This window comes from Mesoplodon bidens, assembly GCF_964165515.1.
Source record: "Mesoplodon bidens genome assembly, chromosome: 9".
Classification (NCBI taxonomy): domain Eukaryota; kingdom Metazoa; phylum Chordata; class Mammalia; order Artiodactyla; family Ziphiidae; genus Mesoplodon; species Mesoplodon bidens.
The window spans coordinates 30,660,710-30,682,190 of NC_138166.1; the positions used below are offsets into that span (position 1 = coordinate 30,660,710).

At 40.0% G+C, this 21,481-nt stretch overlaps 1 protein-coding gene across 5 annotated transcripts in view; it reads left to right on the forward strand.

Annotated features, from left to right (window-relative positions):
- Positions 1–4,962: 4,962 nt before the first annotated feature.
- RUNDC3B (RUN domain containing 3B) overlaps positions 4,963–21,481 on the forward strand; it is a gene marked incomplete at both ends in the record, with an annotated part of 149,917 nt that continues 133,398 nt past the window's right edge. For all 5 annotated transcript variants that reach the window (XM_081243937.1, XM_081243940.1, XM_081243938.1 and 2 more), the window contains one exon: positions 4,963–5,096. In XM_081243937.1, the coding sequence (XP_081100063.1) occupies positions 4,963–5,096 (134 nt within the window). The remainder of the gene's footprint in view (positions 5,097–21,481) is intronic.

Here is a 21,481-nt window from a genome sequence, read left to right on the forward strand (position 1 = left end):
CTTATCCAACTATATCCATTATGATTATTCTTTGGACTTAACAGATCATCCAGGCCTTTGATCCCTCTTCTCTACCCCAACCCATCATTTCTCTCTTTTCATCTTTCCCTCTGTGTCCAACCTAAAGTGCTTTAGAATCACACTGTTCATATCCCAAACTTCCTTGTATTTTTGTCTTTTCCTTTTACCCTTTCATGAAAATCTCATTCCTGCATGAAATCAACATTTTCCTTATTACCTGCATGCCAGCTGTCTAATCGTTCTGGGCTGAATGTTGTGTTCACCCCAAATTCATACATTGAGGCACTACCCCCACCCCAGTGTGATGGTATTTGGAGATGGAGCCTTTGGGAGGTGATTAGGGTTAGATGAGGTCAGGAGGATGGGTCCTAATAATGGATTAGTGCCCTTCTAAGAAGAGACACCAGAGAGCTTGCTCTCTCTCTCTCTCTCCCCTGCTACCTCACCTTCTGCACACAAAGAGGTCTTGTGAGCACACAGGGAGATGGCGCCACCTACAAGCCAGAAAGAGAGTTTTCACCAGGAACCAAATTGGCACCTTGATCTTGGACTTACCAGCCTCCAGAACTTTGAGAAAATAGATCTATATTATTTAAGCCACCACCCTATGGTGTTTGTTACGGTAGCCTGAGATGACTAACACACTAATAATATCAAGGAAAGTCACACAATAGGATGGATATGTCCATTGTAAATTCATCATCACCAGTCTTAAGTAGGTCCTCAAACACTGACCAGGAGTCCTAAATTTCATTAGTCAACTCATTCTACTATTCACTGTAAGATGGACTGTTTGAATCTTTCAGCGGGTGACTTTGTCTTTTAATTTGCAGATAAAGCAGAAGTTACCAGATGGGAACTTCCTCAACTTCTAATAATAAATGCTTAAAACTACTTATGTTTGGACCTGTGCTCCCACCCTTCTCTATGGTTACAAGTGAGAATTAGTATCTTTAACCAAAGCTCAATCCATGCACCTGTGCCTTGGATCCCGGTGCTCTTCCATATTCTCACTTCTGATCACATTTTTCTCTCTTGTGTTTCTAACGTATCCCTCCCCCTGGATTCACTCCATCAGCTTTAAAATGTGCTCAGGTCATTTCCATGAAAAGTAACAACACAACGATAGGGATAAAATACCAATATCCCAAGTGAGTTGTGTGATTCTCACTTCCCACTCTTTTAGTCTCTTCTATTTGACTTCCACCTTCATCATTCTACTGAAACTGTGCTTATTGATCTGCAGGAACATTGTGTATAAAAGGAAGCTAGCTTTTTGTCCATGATGAGAATGTCAAATACGTTTTCTCGGTCTGTCATTTTTCCTTTGTGTTTATGATGAAACTTGCTTCATGGATTAAAAAAAATTGTCTCTTCAATTTTATCAATCTTTTCTGTATGGCTGCTGGGTTTGGGCATACACAGGAAGTCCACTTCTTTGAGGGACTTCCCTGGTGGTCCAGTGGGTAAGATTTCACACTCCTAATTCAGGGGGCCCAAGTTCAATCCCTGGTCAGGGAACTAGAGCCTTCATGCATGCCACAACTAAGAAGCTCGCATGTTGCACCTATGAGCCTGCATGCCACAATTAAAGATCCCGCGTGCTGCAATGAAGATCCTGTGTGCCGCAACTAAGACACCGTGCAACCAAAATAAATAAACACATAAATTTATTAAAAAAAAAAGAAAGTCCACTTCTTTGAGATTATAAATGATGCTTTGACAATCTCTCTGGCTTGTAGTATTTTAGATCTGAGGACATTTTATATGTCACAGTTGTAATTTTGTCTTTTTTTTTTTAATTTTGTCTTTTTTGATGGGGAGAACAAGGTGATTGGGAAAATGGTGAATGAGTATGATCTGCCCATTCAGTTCTACAGAATTCTTATAAGTTAAATTCGGCATCTACTGTTTTCATTATTTTTATTGTGTCTTTCTACCTCTCTGAATAACCTTTGTGCAAATTCTTGGATAAATAAAGAATTGCAATAGGTGCCAAAAAAGTTCAAAAAGTAATGTGAAAACTCATGTGGCTGTATAGTAGTATTGTACTCTGCACTGCATATAATTGATTAGTTATCACCGGATTAGTAATCTGGAGAAAGAATGAGACCCAGGACATATAGCTCAAGATAATTAAGAAAAAAGCTTTATCACATAAGGCCCCCATGTGACAGTTTAATGGCACGCTGTACATAGAAAAGATGGTTTAAGGCAAAATCTTGTTCAGCAAGTGCCAATGTCAACTGAATCCCCCTAAAAGTAGCATTTGAAAAAATAACATTATCACCTAATCATCTAAGATGGAGTTTTACCAAGTCTTCAGTCATAAATATAAATTCATAGTACAAATAACATGAAAATGTACTTGAAAGGCTAGAAAGCCAATTTTGAGAATAATGACACCTCACTTTTCTCTATTTGACATGACCACTCATTTTTGTCTTCCTGATAAGTGTTTCAGACATATGTGTTCTCTCACTCCTGCAGGACAAACCAGCATGGAATTTTCTTGATAACTGATGGCTTTGCACTCTCTTTTATATGCAGTTTTCATCTGTGTTTAAACAACAGTTTCAATTTGAGTAGGGTAAACCTCCTTACAAGCCTCTATGTCACCACAGAGCCGACAAGAAATGTTTGGCAACAAGTGCACTGATCTGGAAAAACCTCCTACTTTTATTTATGTGAAAGATAATGTTTAAAAGTCTGTCTGAATTGTTTCTTATTTTAATATCTGAATATTTATCATAGTAAATTAGTTAAGACAGTTTTTTTTTCTACATGTATTTTCATTCTACTATGATTAGGATGAGTGGATGAAAGGGCTCAGTCTTTGCCCTGATGATTTCAAATAGAGCTTTAAAATTTTTTACAACCTCGGGAATTAGTAACCTACAGCTTTAATATACATAACTCTGTTTTAAAAGCGTTCAACATAGAGTAACAGTAACCTCCTGTAGTACTTTGTATAATATATAAGTACAGAGGTATCTACACTGTATCTATTTATCTATTCTATAGTATTCTTTGACAGAAATGTCAAAACCAGAGCTGGAAGTTTAATGGATTTTAGAACCACTAAAACTTTAAAATTAGAGTAAAATAATTACAAATGTGACTTCCAGTTAAATTTAATGAACATTTGAGAACCTGTTCTATGCACAGCACCGTGCTAGGCTCCACAGGGATAGCTGTCAATAAGGATTTCACTCTAAAATCTGGGCATATTCATTTGCAGCAACATGGATGGATCTAGAGATTGTCATACTGAGTAAAGTAAGTCAGACAGAGAAAGAGAAATATATGATATCCCTTATACGCGGAGCCTAAAAAGAAATGATACAAATGAAGTCATTTACAAGACAGAAACAGACTCAGACTTAGAGATCAAACTTATGGTTACCAGAGGGGAAGGCGGGGGGAAGGGATAGTTAGGGAGTTTGGGTTAGACATGTACACACTGCTAAATTTAAGATGTATAACAAACAAGGACCTACTGTAGAGCACAGGGAATTCTGCTCAATGTTATGTGGCAGCCTGGATGGGAGGGGAGTTTCCGGGAGAATGGATACATGTATATGTATGGCTGAGTGGCTTTGCTGTGCACAGGAAACTATCACAACTCTATAATGGGCTATACCCCAATATAAAATATAAAGTTAAAAAAAATATGGGCATATTGATGCAAAGAGAGGTGAACGGCCGACCTAGATGAGCACCAGAGACCTCGGGCCGAAGCCAGGACCTCCCTGCTGGTAAAGCTGGATGGGTGGAGAGGCTCTGGAAAGTGGGCGCTAGGTTCCAAACACTGCCCGGAGGCTCACCGCCCCCACCCCACTAATTCCGGGAGCACTGCCCAGGACGGGAGAAGGGTGAAAGGAGCAGAGTGTACACTCGCACCGCTCTCGTTCTTTTGTGGGTGGTCAGTCCGGGCTGCAGGCCTTGCTGGAGGCTAGGGTAGGAGCGAAGTGGCGTCAAAAATCCCACCACCAGACGCCGCAAGAGAGATGTTCTGCGGGCAGTTTCCCTCTTTGGGCTATCTGTAGCTGTCTACTAGGCCAGGGGAGGGCGTTAGGACAAAAGAAAATCCGCTCCCTTCCTGGGAGTCAGCCCTGGGTCAGGTGCGGGAGCCGGCGCTGCTGCTGGCTCGGCGTTGTAGCTACGGATGCCTCTAGGCTGGGTAGTCGGATTCTGGGAACGGGATCAGCCGTTAGAGCTAGCGATCCCAGCCGTTAGCTGGGCTCCGGGCAAGGGTCGTCAACACGCCCGGAGCACTCCCGAGTCCCGCATCCCACAATCCCCAGGCCAGCTGCGGCGCTGCTCCCCTGGGTGCCGACTGCCTGCGGCTCACCGGCTGCGAGCGCGGGCCGGGAGTCTTGACAGCTGCCCACGCGATGGGGCGGGGCTCTAGCAGGTTGCTTTAAAGATCTGCGCGGCCAGCCCCGCCCCTCGCGCGCTGTGATTGGCTCCAGCTGGGGCGGCGTTGGCCCGATAGGGGCAGGGAGGGCGGGCTGCGCGCGTGAGGCCCGTGGCTCTGTGCGGTGCCGGCAGTTGGGGAGCCAGTGGCGGTTGAGCGCGGGTGGTTGGGCCTGCGGGGCCGGCGGGCACGCGCCTGCGCGGCCGCCGAGGTCCCTGGGGGAAGTAGGGGAGCTGCTGACGCCGACCTGAACGCGCCTCCCGGCGGCTGGCGGCGCGCGCAAGGGCGGGGGTGGTGCGTGCGTGTGTGTGTGTGTGTGTGTAGCTCTGGTGCGGAGCGCCAGCCGCCAGTCCCCGGGTGCGAATCCCTCACCGTCCTCTACACCCTCCCTCCGTCCCCCCCTCCTTCCCTTCCACTCTCCCGCGGCCCCACGGCCGCACGCCGAGCGAGAGCCCGGGGAAGCAGGTGTGGGCAGCGGGCGGGGTCGCACGAGACAAAGGGGGCGCGGGGGTCAGCCCGCCATGGCCTCCCGGAGCCTGGGGGGCCTGGGCGGGAACCGCGGCGGGGGCGGCGGCGGGGGCGGCGGCGGCGGCAGGAAGAGCCTGAGCGCCCGCAACGCCGCGGTGGAGAGGAGGAACCTGATCACGGTGTGCAGGTACGGAGCGGCCCGCCGTTTGGGAGAGAAGAGGGGGGCCGCCGGCGCCGCGGGCTCAGGGTTGGGGCGAGCGCGAGCCTCTGGAGGTCCCGGAGATAACTGGCTGTAGCCCCGGCCGCTACCGCGTCGGGCGTGTCCGCGGCGCGGAGCGTCCAGAGAGGGGCCGGTTTGGGTACCGCCAAGGCCCCGGACTTTCCATCAATTTCAGTGCTGGGAGCAACTGAGGGTAGGGCTTGGGGCGGGGCTGGGGGAGGATTTGTTTCGAATGTGCAATCTAGTGTCTGAGTAAAAGAGGAGGGCAGGGAAAAAGAGCTCTTTTATTTAGTGCGCGTTAAGCTGTCGGGCAGCTTTTAGTAAAGTAATCGTTACTGTGATTGTTTACTGTGTTGCCTCAAAATCGGAGTGCGTTTTGTTTGTGTTTTGGCTTGTTTACATATATATTGTCCTTTCGTGCCACAAATATTAAGTGCCTACTACATGCTAGCTAAGTGTGTGTGTGGTGTGTGTGTGTGTGTGTCGCCGTCCGTGCCCTCTCCACTGTAAATTGCAGTATTAGTGCTGTTTCTGCAGTTGAAAGCAAGAGTGGGACTGTCGAGGATACCTAGTAAGTGATTTATTTCAAGGTCTGCCTTTCTTTAATTGTTTTCTATCTGTAATTGTAGTATTCCCTTACTTTAGAAAATGTAGAAACATAAGAGGAATAATGACTTTCAGCCAGACCAGTATTCAGAAACAACTGACTTTTAACATGCTGACATTTTCTTTAAGTCTTGTTTCTGGGTATTAAAAAAATTGAAGTCCTAAGCATTCATTCCTTAGGAACTTCTTTAAACCATTAAGTTGCTGTAAAATTACGTTGTTCCATCAAACCCCTCTTCATCAGCTGTCGAAAATCCTGTAAGCATGAGAGAATAATGAGACCTTTTCCTCCTTTGCAATTTAGATCTGTATTTTTTTCTTTTCCTTGTGTAAATAATGTCTAGCATCTTAAGCAGAATATAGGTATTTATACTAGGACTATATTCAATAACTTTCAAATAGATATTCAAACTTTCAAAATAACAAGTGATTTTTTGTTTTTTTTACCTTAGACTATTACAGCTGTTTGCCCATCTAGCAGGAAGACCTGTCTTACTGACTTATATGGCACCTGGAGTTATAAACAGTAAAATATTAATATGGAATCTGTTGAATTTACCATTTGTGCTGTCTAGGATGCAACCTTTGGAGGAAGATAGGTTGTATGAAATTTTTTTTACATCTAAGCAAATTTCTAAAAATTAGGTAAATAGAACAGTAAGCAAGGCTGATTTTCTTACCTTTACATGTATTAAGAAGAATTATTTTTTAAAAAGAGAATGTTTTCAAGCAGACCCCAACATATACAGTGATTCTTGGGGTGATGTATTTCATAAAGACTCCATAAGTGTTAAGCTTCATAGGGCAGCGACCATGTCTGCTTTTTGCTCAGTTTTCTTTTTTCTTTCATTCTTCCTACCATAGCATCTGACACTCAGTAAATATTTATTGTATGAGTAAATCCAGTGGAGGGTAACAGTTTTTGTTTTGGGGAGTTTTGTTTTGTAGTAGTGGCAGCTGAAGTGATTTTGAGTGTTTGCAGCATGGTGTTAATTAACCAAATGTTTCAACCTAAGATTTTAAACACCTGGGCTGACATATATTGCTCTGAATCAGTGTGGCAATCTTTGGAATGGTGGATGTTGAAGATTTGGGGTAAAACACAGTAGATGGGAAGAGGTTTTATGCTCTACTCATTTTTTAAGACAGAATAAAAACAGATGAGAAAAAAAAATCAGTGGAGGGTACTATTCCCTTTGCATCTCCATTTTTGTCACGGCATCAGAGGCAGTTCAGGAGAAGAAAGGGACTTGTACCTCAACCTTATTTAAGATACATGTTAAGTTATGCTTTAAGAAATTTCAGTCACATCACACTGATTTGTGTGGACTGTTGTCTGGGCTAGCTGTATTTTTGTTATGTTTATTTGCCTAATTCTTGTTCTCTACTCTGAAGTGAGTATAAGTGCTGACTTTAGTTACAGTTTACATGTAAACTTAGTATTGTAGCTAAAATAAATTTCAATTTCTGGCTTAGATTTCAACTTGTGTATTTATTTATGTGGATAATACTACAAACACTGTTCTTCACGTCCAGATAGTTGATGGTGCATATAAATTATTATCCTTGTGTAATAATGGGATGTATTTGATAGGCTTTGTCTAAAAGCCTTTTATTTTTTGGAAAAAAGTCACTGTAAGCCATTTGGATGTTTTAAGTATCCCCACCTAAATTCAGCAAAATGAGCCAATCAATATTTATGCACTTCTGTCGGTTTTCACTTTCAGAGTTAACCAAACCCTGGGTATCTCACCCATGTCTCTTAATGAATTTATTTAAAAATTTTTATGTAGCAGATCAGACGTGATTTGGTATTTAAGTTGGGAAGAAGCTGGTTTAGTGGACATATAATTGAGTTCTAAGTTTACTTTGTCATTAATTGTGTGTCTTTTAATAAGCCCATTTTCTAGTTTTCTCATCTGTAAAATAAACTTGGACTAGATCATTGGTAATCTTCAATGACAGCCCTGAAACTAATAATAGTCTTCAAGCAGAATGAGTTTATATTTGGTTTTGAATTTCTCCAAACATGAGCAGGGTAATGGTAGACATATGTTTAATGGTAGCTGGATGAGCCATGTGCATTTTTCTCTGTAAACAAAAACATTTTGAATTGTGCCTTCCGTATTGTGACTCTCTGCTGATATTCTGGAAAAATGGAACAGTATAGAAAGCCAAACCAAACCAAAACAAACTCCCCCCACCCCCTGACTATCATTCTGTTATATGTATTAATACTTATACAGTAATGATTTTCATTACCCCTTAAACAATTTAGGCATACTGTACTCTCAATTTAGGTTTACAACCTTATTATGTAACTACACAATTTTTTCAGTTTAAAAACGCCTTATATAAGAACAACATCATTACAGTTTAAACTTTGGAAGTGAGTTATTTGGTTAGGTGGGATAGTCAGGAATTGAATTTTGGTTCATTGTGATTGTGTATGTAATTATTTCATCAGTTGTATTTTTTATAAACATTTATATATTATAGACTAAAAACACTTAGTACTTCTCTCAGGAAATAAGTACTCTTTTATCATATTTTTCACAGATTGTGGTGGAGAGAAAGTAGGTCATTTGAGATCTCTAAATGTTCCACACTCAACTCCAAAATATTCATAGACTGACTTTAGTTCTGTGTACCAACTAGTATTTTCCCTGCATATTCTCTACCATTTAGAAAAATTAAATTGTTAAAGTCCTTCAGAATTTTTTTAAACCTGCATTTTTCATCCATAGAAAATCAGGTACTACTCATTTTTTTCTATCATTTTTAAGCTTCATAGGTTATTGAAAAACATACATATTCCTTTGATTTTAGTTCTGGTGACAAGGAGAATTAAAATATAAATTCTCTTTCTGTGGGTTAACATCAGTTTATGAAAAATAAATTATTAAGATAAACATTTAAATATACATGGATAAATATTTAAAAATAACATTTGTTAAATGTTTGAACCAGTTCTTTAAGAGAAGCTCCCCACACAAAGTCATACGTTACCCGTCTTGTGCATGGAAAGGATTAATGAGAGATTGAAAGAGGTAGTATGATGAGCTAAGCACAGTGGAGACCAGTGATGATTTTCAAAATTAAAGTACTTTTAATAACATGTACATAGTTCTTAGTTTTCTATAGGTCAAGATATTATTTCATAACATGAATGTTAATTCAAATAACAGTAGCACCTCATTTTCTCAGTGTTTTTGGGAAATGAGATGCTCATATTTTTCATGTAACTGATGTTTGAGTTAAAATTCTATCAACTGCAGTGCTTTTACTCAGCATTTATTGTGGTGTGCAATCTTCCGTATAACTGAAGCTTATAAATTAAGTGTTCAGATTTAAACTACAATAAAGAATATTTAAAACATTTTGGATGAACTCCTTTTAAAAAAGGATTATGCAGGGACTTCCCTGGTGGCACAGTGGATGAGGCTCCGTGCTCCCAGTGCAGGGGGCCTGGGTTTGATCCCTCGTCAGGGAACTAGATCCCACATGCATGTCACAACTGAGAGTTTGCATGCCACAACTAAGGAGCCAGCGAACCAGACCAAAGGATCCAGCCTACCACAATTAAGACCTGGAGCAACCAAATAAATAAATAAACATTTAAAAAAAAAGGATTATGCATTTCCTTACCTTATTTTAAAAAACTCTACATAGTATAATATAATCCTTATCATTGACTTTACTCTGGATCTGTTTCCGTGAATATACCCTGTGTAGTGGTTGCCCTTGGACACTCTTGAGGTACATAGAGCTGTTTGCTACATGGCCTCAGAAGATTGTGTGTTTGGAGTTCTTGGTCTGTTTTTGCATTTACTGTCTCTTCCTACCAAGTTAGCTGTTATTTCTTGCAACTCTGCCTGTTTCTACCAGCTTTTTTCTTTGTGCTTCTCATCCTGACTTGCTCATTATAATTGGTTGTGAACTAGGAAAACAGAGAAGTAAATTTATTTTTTTTTGTTAAAAAAAAAAAAGTCACTGAGAGGCCTGAGTTCAGTGAGTGAGCTTTAGCACTCTGAACTTCTTAACATTCTGGTTGCTGAATAATCGGGAAAAAAAAAAAGATCTATTCCTATGCTTAAGAAGGATGGAGGCGGGTTCGAGCCTTGGTATGGGAAGATCCCACATGCCACGGAGCAACTAGGCCCGTGAGCCACAACTACTGAGCCTGCGTGTCTGGAGCCTGTGCTCCGCAACAAGAGGCCGCCATAGTGAGAGGCGCCTGCGCACCACGATGAAGAGTGGCCCCCGCTTGCCACAACTAGAGAAAGCCCTCGCACAGAAACGAAGACGCAACACAGCAAAAATAAATAAATTAAATTAATAAACTCCTACCCCCAACATCTAAAAAAAAAAAAAAAAAAGAAGGATGGAGGCATTGCAGATATGTGAAGTATTACCGAGTATTATTGGTGGTATAATCCTCTAAATAACTTTAAATTCAGTGACTTACTTGCCTTGTTACTATTGATATTTGCTTGAGAATGCCCTTTTAAGACTGTTCATACCTTGCCTATTGTGATTATATTTTTGGCTAAAGCTCTTTTAGTCATGCTGTACGTGGTAGAACTTTGGGTTGGGACTTTGAGCAACATTACCTGTACTGTATTGCTTTGGAGAAGGTTCAGTATCATTTCTAAAGATTCTTAGAGCCCTAATAGTAGGTTTTCACAATGGAGGTAGGATGATCATCTTACCAGTTGGAGGCAGGCTTCTCAGCATTCACAGAAGGTAATTATCTCTTCCCCTAGCTTAACTGGGTTCATATTCAACTGACAACAGAGAATAGCTGTCCCCTACACATTTATTAGAGGGTATTATCTTAACTTCACTGCTGACTGATAAATGTCAGAAGTCAGGTGAGAGATATGATATTGAGGGGGGAGATATGTGAAGCTTATCCACTGTTATATTCAGTCTTACAGGTTTATAAAATGTATCTCTCTATCAGTCCAGATCATCAGAGAGAAGTTGAGTATGTAGACTGCATTGCTTTGCACTCTCCTTTCCCAGTTGCTTTTGCCCCTCTCGTGCATTGATAATATTCCATCAGCCTACATTGAGGGTCAGTAGAAGCAATTACAGAGGATCTTCTTGAAATTGTTGTCAAGAACATTGTTTATTTTGTCAAAAAGTATCTTCTTTTGTGAAGATTTTTATGAGAAATATCTGTCTTTTTTTAGTGCCAAGAATTGTAGCTTTCGGCAGTTGATTTATTTATATCTACTGGACATGAATGTGTAACTGACAACTTCTCTTTTTCTCATACAGCTATTAGAAGTCTTAGTGTTAAATCTGTGGCCAACCTCTAAAACACATGTAGAGCATCATGGTGATGTATCAGTATTTAGTCTCATTTCTAGCTACAATTTTTCTATATGCATATAAGTCAATTTTTATTGACTTATATGCATATAGAAAAGTACACACAGCATAGATGTATAATGAATTGTTTTTGCAAAGAGAACACAACATCGTAACTAGCACCCAGGTCAAGAAAAAGAGCATTACCCAGAGGAAATGAAATCATTATGTCAGAAAGGTATCTGCACCCGCATGTTCATTGCAGCATTATTTCCAGTAGTCAAGACATGGAAGCAACATAAGTGTCCATCGATTGATGAATGGATAAAGAAGATGTGGTACATAGATACACAATGGAATATTACTCCGCCATAAAAAAGAGGGAAATCCTGCCATTTGCCACAGCATGGATAGACCTTGAGGGCAGTATGCTAAGTGAAGTAAGTCAGAGAAAGACAGATACTGTATGATCTCACTTATATGTGGAATCTTAAAAAAAATCATACTCATAGATAGAGAGAACAGATTGGTGGTTGCAAGAGGCAGGGGGTAGAAGGTTAACAGAAGGGTGAAGGTGGTCAAAAGGTACAGACTTCCAGTTTTAAGATAAATAAGTTATGGGAATGTAATAATAATAATAAAAGAGTGTATTACCCAAATCTCCAGAAACCTCTTCCTTGCCTTCTTTCATACTACCCCTATGAAGGGTAACCATTCTCCTAGCTCTCAACACAGTTGTTTAGTTTTGCCTTTTTCTGAATTTGAATGTGTTGGGTCTTTGTCGCTGCACGCGGGCTTTCTCTAGTTGCAGCGAGCAGGGGCTACTCTTTGTTGCCTTGTGTGGGCTTCTCATTGCAGTGGCTTCTCTTGTGGAGCACAGGCTTTAGGCACACGGGCTTCAGTAGTTGCGGCTCGCGGGCTCTAGAGAGCAGGCTTAGTAGTTGTGGAACACGGGCTTAGTTGCTCCGCGGCATGTGGGATCTTTCCCCACTAGGGATCGAACCCATGTCCCCTGCATTGGCAGGCGGATTCTTAACCACTGTGCCACCAGCGAAGTCCATGTATCTTTTTCTATTTAGCTTATTTTGCTCAACATTATGTTTGTGAGAGCCACCCTTTTTGTTGCACGTAACTGTAGTTTGTTAATTTTCATTGCGGTATCTTTTTCCATTGTATGAATATGCCACAGTTTATCCATTCAGCCTAATGGACATTCGAGTTTTTTTCACTTTTTGACTATTACTAATTGAATATTCATGAATATGTATTTTGGTGAATATATGTACAGGTTTCTGTCAGATATATACTTATGAGTGGAGTTTCAGGGTTATATGGCATGCATATGTTCAGCTTCAGTGGATATAACAGTTTTCCAAAGGCGTGGTACCAGTCTGCATAGTAGTGAGCAGTGTACAGTTGACCCTTGAACAATGCAGGGGTTAGGGGTGCTGACCCTCAGCGCAGTCAAAAATCTGCATATAACTTCACAGTGGGCCCTTTGTATCGGTAGTTCTGCATTCTCAGATTCTACCAACCGCTGATTGTGTAGTACTGTATTTAGTGGAAAAAATCTGTGTAAAAGTGGACCTGTGCAGTTCAAACCCGTGTTGCTCAACGGTCAACTGTATAAGAATTCCAGTTGCTCTACGTGCTCACCAACACTTGAAATTTTGTATTTCCCTGATGTCTGTTGTTAAGCACCTGTCCATAAGTCTGTTGGCCATTTGGAGAGTCTCTTTAGTGAAGTGCCAGTTCAGGTCGTTTATCATCTGGAATATCTGACTTTTTGTTTGTCTGATGTGTAACTCTTTGTACGTTCTCTGTGGGTCTTTTGCTGGATATATTTAAGGCAAGCATCTTTTCCCATTTGGTGGCTTGATTTTTCATTCTCTTTGTAGTGTGTTTTTATGAATAGAAGTTCCTAATTGTAAAGTAGTCCATAACTTCCCTTCATGGTTGCTTATTGTGACCTGAAATTGGCAGTAATGCAAATATTATTCTGTTTTCTTCTAAAAGATTTATTGTTTTGATTTTTTACATTTATATCAACAATCTACCCATACTTGATTTAAGTATTTACCTTAGGCAAATCAGTTTGACCTGTTAACCATTTATTAAGAAGACCATGCTTTCCCCACTACACTCAAGTGTCGCATTTATCGGAAGTCAGGTGACTGGATCATTTGTCTGCTTCTGGACTCCCTCTTCTGTTCCATCAGTCTACTTGTCTGTCCTTGAGCTAATATCATACTGGCTTAATAACTATAATATGTCTTGATGTTTGGTAATGTAAGTTCTTCAGCTTTGTTGTTCAATATTGTCTGTTCTTGGGCTTTGCAAACTAGATTTTAGAATCAGCTTGTCAATTTCCATGAAAAAATCTGCTGGATTTTTATTAAGATTGCACTTAATCTATAAATCAATTTTGGGAATTGTCATTTTTATGAGACTTAAATGCAATCCATGAATATACTATATCCATCCCTTCATGTATTTAACTATTCTGAAATTTTTCTCAAAGATGTTTTGTAGTTTTGAACATATAGATATTATATCTCTTTTTAGATTTGTCCTTCCATATTTGATATGTCTGTATTATTATAATAGATCGTTTAAAAACTTTTTCGGACTCCCCTGGTGGTGCCGTGGTTAAGAATCCGCCTGCCAATGCAGGGCACATGGGTTTGATCCCTGGTCCGGGAAGATCCCACATGCCGTGGAGTAACTAAGCCCGTGTGCCACAACTACTGAGTCCGCACTCTAGAGCCTGCGTGCCTAGAGCCCTTGCTCTGCAACAAGAGAAGCCACCGACCGCAATGAGAAGCCTGTGCACCCCAACGAAGAGTAGCCTCCGCTTGCCGCAACTAGAGAAAAGCCCCTGCGCAGCAACGAAGACCCAACGCAGCCAGAAATACATAAATAAATTTATTTAAAAAAAACCCGACCTTTTCATTTTCTTTTTTTGCTGACATATAGACATGGAATTTACCTTTTAAAATATTGGTCTTGTAATCTAGCAATTTTACCAGATGTGCTTATTAAATCTAATAGATTTTCTGCAGTTTTTTGTTTGTTTATTTGTTTTAGCATTCTGAGTACATTGTCATGTCTTGTGCCTGCTTTATTTCTTCCCTTTTTAAACTTTATGTCTTTTCTTTTTTGTCTTACTGCACTGGCTAGGACCACAGTATTACAGAAAGCATTAATAGTTTTACCTTTAAGTAGGATGTTTGCAGTAGGTTTTTTTTTAGTTCCCTTCTACTTGTAGATTGCTGAGAATTTTTATCATAAGTGGATACTGAATACTCTAATAACAAATATTTTTTCTAACAAGATGAACGTATGATTTCTCTCCTTTTTTCTTTTTATGTAGTGAATTACATTGATTGACTTTTTTTTTTTTTTTTTTTTTGAGATACGCAGGCCTCTCACTGTTGTGGCCTCTCTCATTGCGGAGCACAGGCTCCGGACGCGCAGGCCCAGCGGCCATGGCTCAAGGGCCCAGACGCTCCGCGGAATGTGCGATCCTCCTGGACCGGGGCATGAACCGTGTCCCCTGCATCGGCAGGCGGACTCTCAACCACTGCGCCACCAGGGAAGCCTCATTGATTGACTTTTTAATGCTAAACTACCCTGGAATAAAAAAACTGGGTTGTGCTGTATTATCTTTTTTACATATCTGTACATTCAATGAGTTGATATTTTATTTGGGATTTTTGCATATGTGTTCATGAAAGTGATTGGTCTGTGATTGTTCTCTCTTAGAGTGTCCTTGTCTCGGTTTGTCATTAAAATTATCTGACCTTACAAAACAAGTTGGGAAATGTTCTTTTGTGTTCTGTAGAAGAATTTGTGTAAGATTATTATTATTTCTTTCTTAAACTTTTGGAAGAATTCACCAGGGAAGGAATCTGAACCGCAAATTATCTTGTGGGAAGTGGTTTAGTAACAGATTCAATTTATTTAATAGATACTGAACAATTGAGATTTCCTGTTTCTTCTTTTATCAGTTTCAGTGAGTTCTTCAAGGAATACACCGATTTCATGTATGTTATCAAATTTAAATGTAAAACTTTTCTTAATATCCTCTTAATATCTTTCTATTGTTTAAAAATCTGTAGTCATTTTCTATTTTTCTCTCCTGATATTGGTATTCTCTGTTTTTCCCTTTTTTTTTTTTTGCAGTACGCGGGCCTCTCACTGTTGTGGTCTCTCCCATTGCGGAGCACAGGCTCCGGACGCGCAGGCTCAGCGGCCATGGCTCACGGGCCCAGCCGCTCCGCGTCATGTGGGATCTTCCCAGACCGGGGCACGAACCCATGTCCCCTGCATCGGCAGGCGGACTCTCAACCACTGCGCCACCAGGGAAGGCCCCCAATGTTTTTTTTTTTCTTACTAGGAGTATATAAATTTTATTAATATCTTCAGAGAACCAGCCTTTGGCTTTGTTAATTTCCTCTGTTTTGTGTGTGTGTGTGTGTGTGTGTGTGTGTGTGTATATATATATATATATTTTTTTTTTTTTTGCTGTACGCGGGCCTCTCACTGTTGCGGCCTCTCCCATTGCGGAGCACAGGCTCGGGACGTGCAGGCTCAGCGGCCATGGCTCACGGGCCCAGCCGCTCTACGGCATGTGGGATCTCCCCAAACTAAGGTGCGAACCCGTGTCCCCTGCATCGGCAGGCAGACTCTCAACCACTGCTCCACCAGGGAAGCCCTGTTGTATATTTCTTAATTTATTGATTTCTCTTATCGTCTTTATTTCCTTCCTTCCAATTTTTTTAAAGTTCATTTTCTTTTTCTAATTTCTTGAGATGGGAGTTTAAATCATTGTTTTTCAGCCTTTCGTCTTTCCACTCTGCATTTTAAGACTGCACATTCCCTTGTTTGACCTTGCTTTGAGATAGCAAACAAGATTTAAAATTTGTATCTTCACTATTAATTAGTTTAAAATGTTTTCTACTTTCTGTTGGGATTTCTTTTTTGTCTCATGGGTTATTTTAAAAGGTATTGTTTAATTTTCAGACAGCTGAGGATTTTCTATTTTTAGTTATTGAATTCTAACTTAATTCCACTGTGCAGAGAATATTCTAAAAGATTTTAAAGTTTTGAATTTTTATTTATGCTTTCATGATGCAACATATGGTTAATTTTGATAAATATTTTATATGCATTTGAAAAGAATATAAACAGTCCTCTGTATCCACCGGTTCCACATCCGCCTATATGGAGGGCCAACTTTAAGGGACTTGAGCATTTGTGGATTTTGGTATCCTCAGGGGTCCTGGAACCAATTCCCCACAGATATCAAGGGATGACTGTATGCTGTCATTGTTGATTGCATGTATGCCAATTAGATCTAGTATGTTGATTGTGTTTATATCATCTGTATCCTTACTAGTTTTTTGTGTGCTTAGCCTGATATTAAGAGAGATGTGTTAAAGTCTATTTCTATGAGTGTAGATTTGTCTTTTTCTCCTCTTAGTTCTGTCATATTTTTAAAAGTTTATTTTCTTCATTATTGTTATTATTTTTCTTTGGCTGTGTTGGGTCTTCGTTGTGGCATGCGGGTTTCTCTCTAGTTGCGGCATACGGTTTTTCACTCTTTAGTTGTGGCACATGGGCTCCAGGGCGCGTGGGCTCTGTAATTTGCAGCATGGGGGCTCTCTCGTTGAGGTGCATGAGCTCAGTAGTTGTGGTGCATGGGCTTAGTTGCCCCGCAGCATGTGGGATCTTAGTTCCCCACCAGGGATGGAACCTGGGTTCCCTGCACTGGAAGGCGGATTCTTTGTCACTGGACCACCAGGGAAGTCCCTGTCAGTTTTTTGTTGTTGTTGTTAAGTATTTTGTTGCTCAGTTACTAGGTGAGTGCAGATTTAGAATTGTGATCTCTTCCTAGTGATTTCATTCCTTTGTTATCATGAAATGTCCTTCTTTATCTCTAATACTGTTCCTACCTTAAAGTCTATTTTTTTTCTTGCTATTAACGTAGTTAAAACAGTTTTCTTGGGCTTCCCTGGTGGCGCAGTGGTTGAGAGTCCGCCTGCCGATGCAGGGGATGCGGGTTCGTGCCCTGGTCTGGGAAGATCCCACATTCTGCGGAGCGGCTGGGCCCGTGAGCCATGGCTGCTGAGCCTGCGCGTCCGTAGCCTGTGCTCCGCAACGGGAGAGGCCACAACAGTGAGAGGCCCGTGTACTGCAAAACAAACAAACAAACAAACAAAACCCAGCTTTTCTTGTAGTTAGCATTTGTATGATGTACTTTTTCCATTCTTTTTCCCCCTTAATATTTATTTATTTATTTAGGCTGCGCCAGGTCTGCGTTGCAGCATGTTTAGTTGTAGCATGTGGGATCTTTTAGTTGTGGCATGCAGACTTCTTAGTTGTGGCATGCATTCAGGATCTAGTTCCCCGACCAGGGATCGAACTTGGGCCCCCTGCATTGGGAGTGTGGAGTCTTACCCACCGGACCACCAGGGAAGTCTCTACTTTTTCCATTACTAATTTTCAGTATTTCTGGGTCCTTAAATTTAAAGTGTCTCTTGTAGGCAGGATAGAATTGAATTTTGCATTTTATCTAGTGTTTTATTTAGAGTATTTAGCCCATCTCTAATGTTATTACATTTGGGTTTATGGCTACCATTTTACTATTTATGTTCACTTTTTCTCTCTTCTTGTTTTCTTATATATTAGTGTTTTTTATTATTTCATTTATTTCACATAGAGTTTTTCTCTCTGTGAACTTGTTGGTCATATATTCTTTTCTGTTTTCTATACAGTTGACCCTTGAACAATGTGGGGGTTGGGATGCTGATCCTCCACAAGTCAAAAGTCCACGTGTAACTTTGCAGTCAGCCCTCCATACTTGTGATTCTGCATCCACAGCTTCACCCAATCGTGGATCATATACTACCGTAGTATGTATTCATGGAAAATAAATGGTCCATGTATAAGTGGACCACTACAGTTCAAACCTGTGTTGTTCAAGGGTCAACTGTTCATATATTTGGTTTCTATCCTTTGGGCAGTTACCCTTGATTTATTACATATAATGCAAATTTAAATTTTATTGCCTCTCCAGTAGTATTAGAACCATTTATCCCCCCTCATCCTAAAACATACTTTTAAATAAATATGGCTCTCATTATGCTGTAATCTAATTATCTTTTTGTCTCCTATTAGAATGTGCATTTCTTAAGTCCAGGAATCATAGTTTATTCAGCATCTGTTTTATTCCCAGCATCTAGTATGTAGTGGGCAAGTTTATCAAATGAGGTAATTCTCCCTAACTAGTGAAGAATAATAGCAGTGGACATTTCCAAAATAAGGTTGAAGGTGAATTAAAGAACCATCCTCACTTATTTTTAAACAGTCACCCTAATGACTAATCTCTAATGATGGTGGAGTTTTAAACATCTAATAGCTTTAAACTCACAGATGCAGAGAACAAACTAGTGGTTACCAGTGGGGGGAGAGAAGGGAGGAGGAGGGGCAATATAAGGGTAGGGGATTAAGAGGTATAAACTATTAGGTATAAAATAATCTATAAGGATATATTGTACAACACAGGGAAGATAGCAAATATTTTATAATAACTATAAATAGAATATAACCTTTAAAAACTGAAAACAAATAAAAAGCATTCAAATTTTTAAAAATCTAATAACTTCAGTAGTAGAATTGTCTATCTAGTTACTAGATAGCTTACCTATGTTAAAATATATTAATTGAATATTTTCACCTGTCATTGAGTAAAGAAGAATTGGATTCCAAAGGGATATGTGATCCAAGTGTACAGTGAAAGTATTCTTTATTAAAATGATTTTAATTGGGAGTTATTTCATATACGAAGTCAAATGAGTTATTTTAAGATGGTAAGTTTTCTTGGTTTGAATACTTTGTAATTTTTTTGTGTGTGTGTGCGTGTGTGTGTTACGTGGGCCTCTCACTGTTGTGGCCTCTCCCATTGCGGAGCACAGGATCTGGACGCGCAGGCTCAGCGGCCATGGCTCACGGGCCCAGCCGCTCCGTGGCATGTGGGATCTTCCCGGGCCGGGGCATGAACCCGTGTCCCCTGCATTGGCAGGCGGACTCTCAACCACTGCGCCACCAGGGAAGCCCTACTTTGTAATTTTAAATAAAATTTTTTAATTTGTCCTTTTTTTTTTTTGAAGATAGTGCTTCAATGTTATTTTTCATGTTGTGCAATCTTGCTCTCATCAGTCTGCTTATATAGCGGTACAAGATGTTAATAATATACTATCTCAGCCTTAAGGTACCTAGATTAACAGTTCTATTTTGAAAGAAATTTTGACAGTAGAGGTGGGGAAAATATTTTAAAATATACTTCTCTCTCTCTCTCTTTTTGATTTTTACATTGAGCAAAAGTTTAAAAAATAGTAAACACTGCCAAAATAGACTTTTGAGTTTCATGGTGTATACTCCAGATGGTTGGAACTTTTTTATTCTGTGTTTCAATAAAACTTTATTTACAGAAACAGGCAACTGGTTGGTTTTGGCCTGTGGACAGTAGTCTACAGACTCCTGCTAAATGGATCTAGGAAAAGTATTTTTTTTTCTCCTTACAAAGGAATTTAAATTATAGAAAAAATAAAGGGGAAGATACACATGATGGTTGGGAGTTCCTAACTTGCATAAAACTTGAAAAAAGAAGACAAATTGCTGATTCAAAAAGATTTGGGGGGTTTCTTTTTTTCTTAATTTAATTTAATTTTTTTTATACAGCAGGTTCTTATTAGTTATCCATTTTATACATATCAGTGTATACATTACAATCCCAATCTCCCAATCCATCCCACCCCCACCCCCACCCCCACCACCACTTTCCCCCCTTGGTGTCCATACATTTGTTCTCTATGTCTGTGTCTCAATTTCTGCCCTGCAAACTGGTTCATCTGTACCATTTTTCTAGGTTCCACATATATGCATTAATATACGATATTTGTTTTTCTCTTTCTGACTTACTTCACTCTGTATGACAGTCTCTGGATCCATCCACAACTCTACAAATGACCCAGTTTCGTTCCTTTTTATGGCTGAGTAATATTCCATTGTATATATGTACCACACCTTCTTTATCCATTCGTCTGTCAGTGGGCATTTAGGTTGCTTCCATGACCTGGCTGTTGTAAATAGTGCTGCAATGAACATTGGGGTGCATATGTCTTTTTGAATTATGGTTTTCTCTGGGCATGTGCCCAGTGGTGGGATTGCTGGGTCATACAGCAATTCTATTTTTAGTTTTTTAACGAACCTCCATACTGTTCTCCACAGTGGCTATATCAATTTACATTCCCACCAACAGTGCAAGAGGGTTCCCTTTTCTCCACACCCTCTCCAGCATTTGTTGTTTGTAGATTTTCTGATGATGGCCATTCGGACTGGTGTGAGGTGATACCTCATTGTAGTTTTGATTTGCATTTCTCTAATAATTAGTGATGTTGAGCAGCTTTTCATGTGCTTCTTGGCCATCTGTATGTCTTCTTTGGAGAAATGTCTATTTAGGTCTTCTGCCCATTTTTTGATTGGGTTTTTTTTTAATATTGAGGTGCATGAGCTGTTTATATATTTTGGAGATTAATCCTTTGTCCATTGATTTGTTTGCAAATATTTTCTCCCATTCTGAGAGTTGTCTTTTCACCTTGTTTGTAGTTTTCTTTGCAAAAGCTTTTAAGTTTCATTAGGTCCCATTTGTTTATTTTTGTTTTTATTTCCATTTCTCTAGGAGGTGAATCAAAAAAGATCTTTCTGTGATTTATGTCATAGAGTGTTCTGCCATGTTTTCCTCTAAGGGTTTTATAGTGTCTGGTCTTACATTTAGGTCTCTAATCTATTTTGAGTTTATTTTTGTGTATGGTATTAGGGACTGTTCTAATTTCATTCTTTTACATGTAGCTGTCCAGTTTTCCCAGCACCACTTATTGAAGAGGCTGTCTTTTCTCCATTGTATATCCTTGCCTCCTTTGTCATAGATTAGTTGACCGTAGGTGCGTGGGTTTATCTCTGGGCTTTCTATCCTGTTCCATTGATCTAAATTTCTGTTTTTCTGCCAGTACCATATTGTCTTGATTACTGTAGCTTTGTAGTATAGTCTGAAGTCAGGGAGTCTGATTCCTCCAGCTCCGCATTTTTCCCTCAAGACTGCTTTGGCTATTCGGGGTCTTTTGTGTCTCCATACAAATTTTAAGGTTTTTTGTTCTAGTTCTGTAAAAAATGCCATTGGTAAAATGATAGGGATTGCATTGAATTTGTAGATTGCTTTGGGTAGTATAGTCATTTTCACAATATTGATTCTTCCAATCCAAGAACATGGTATATATCTCCATCTGTTGGTATCATCTTTAATTTCTTTCATCAGTGTCTTATAGTTTTCTGCATACAGGTCTTACTTACTCCCTAGGTAAGTT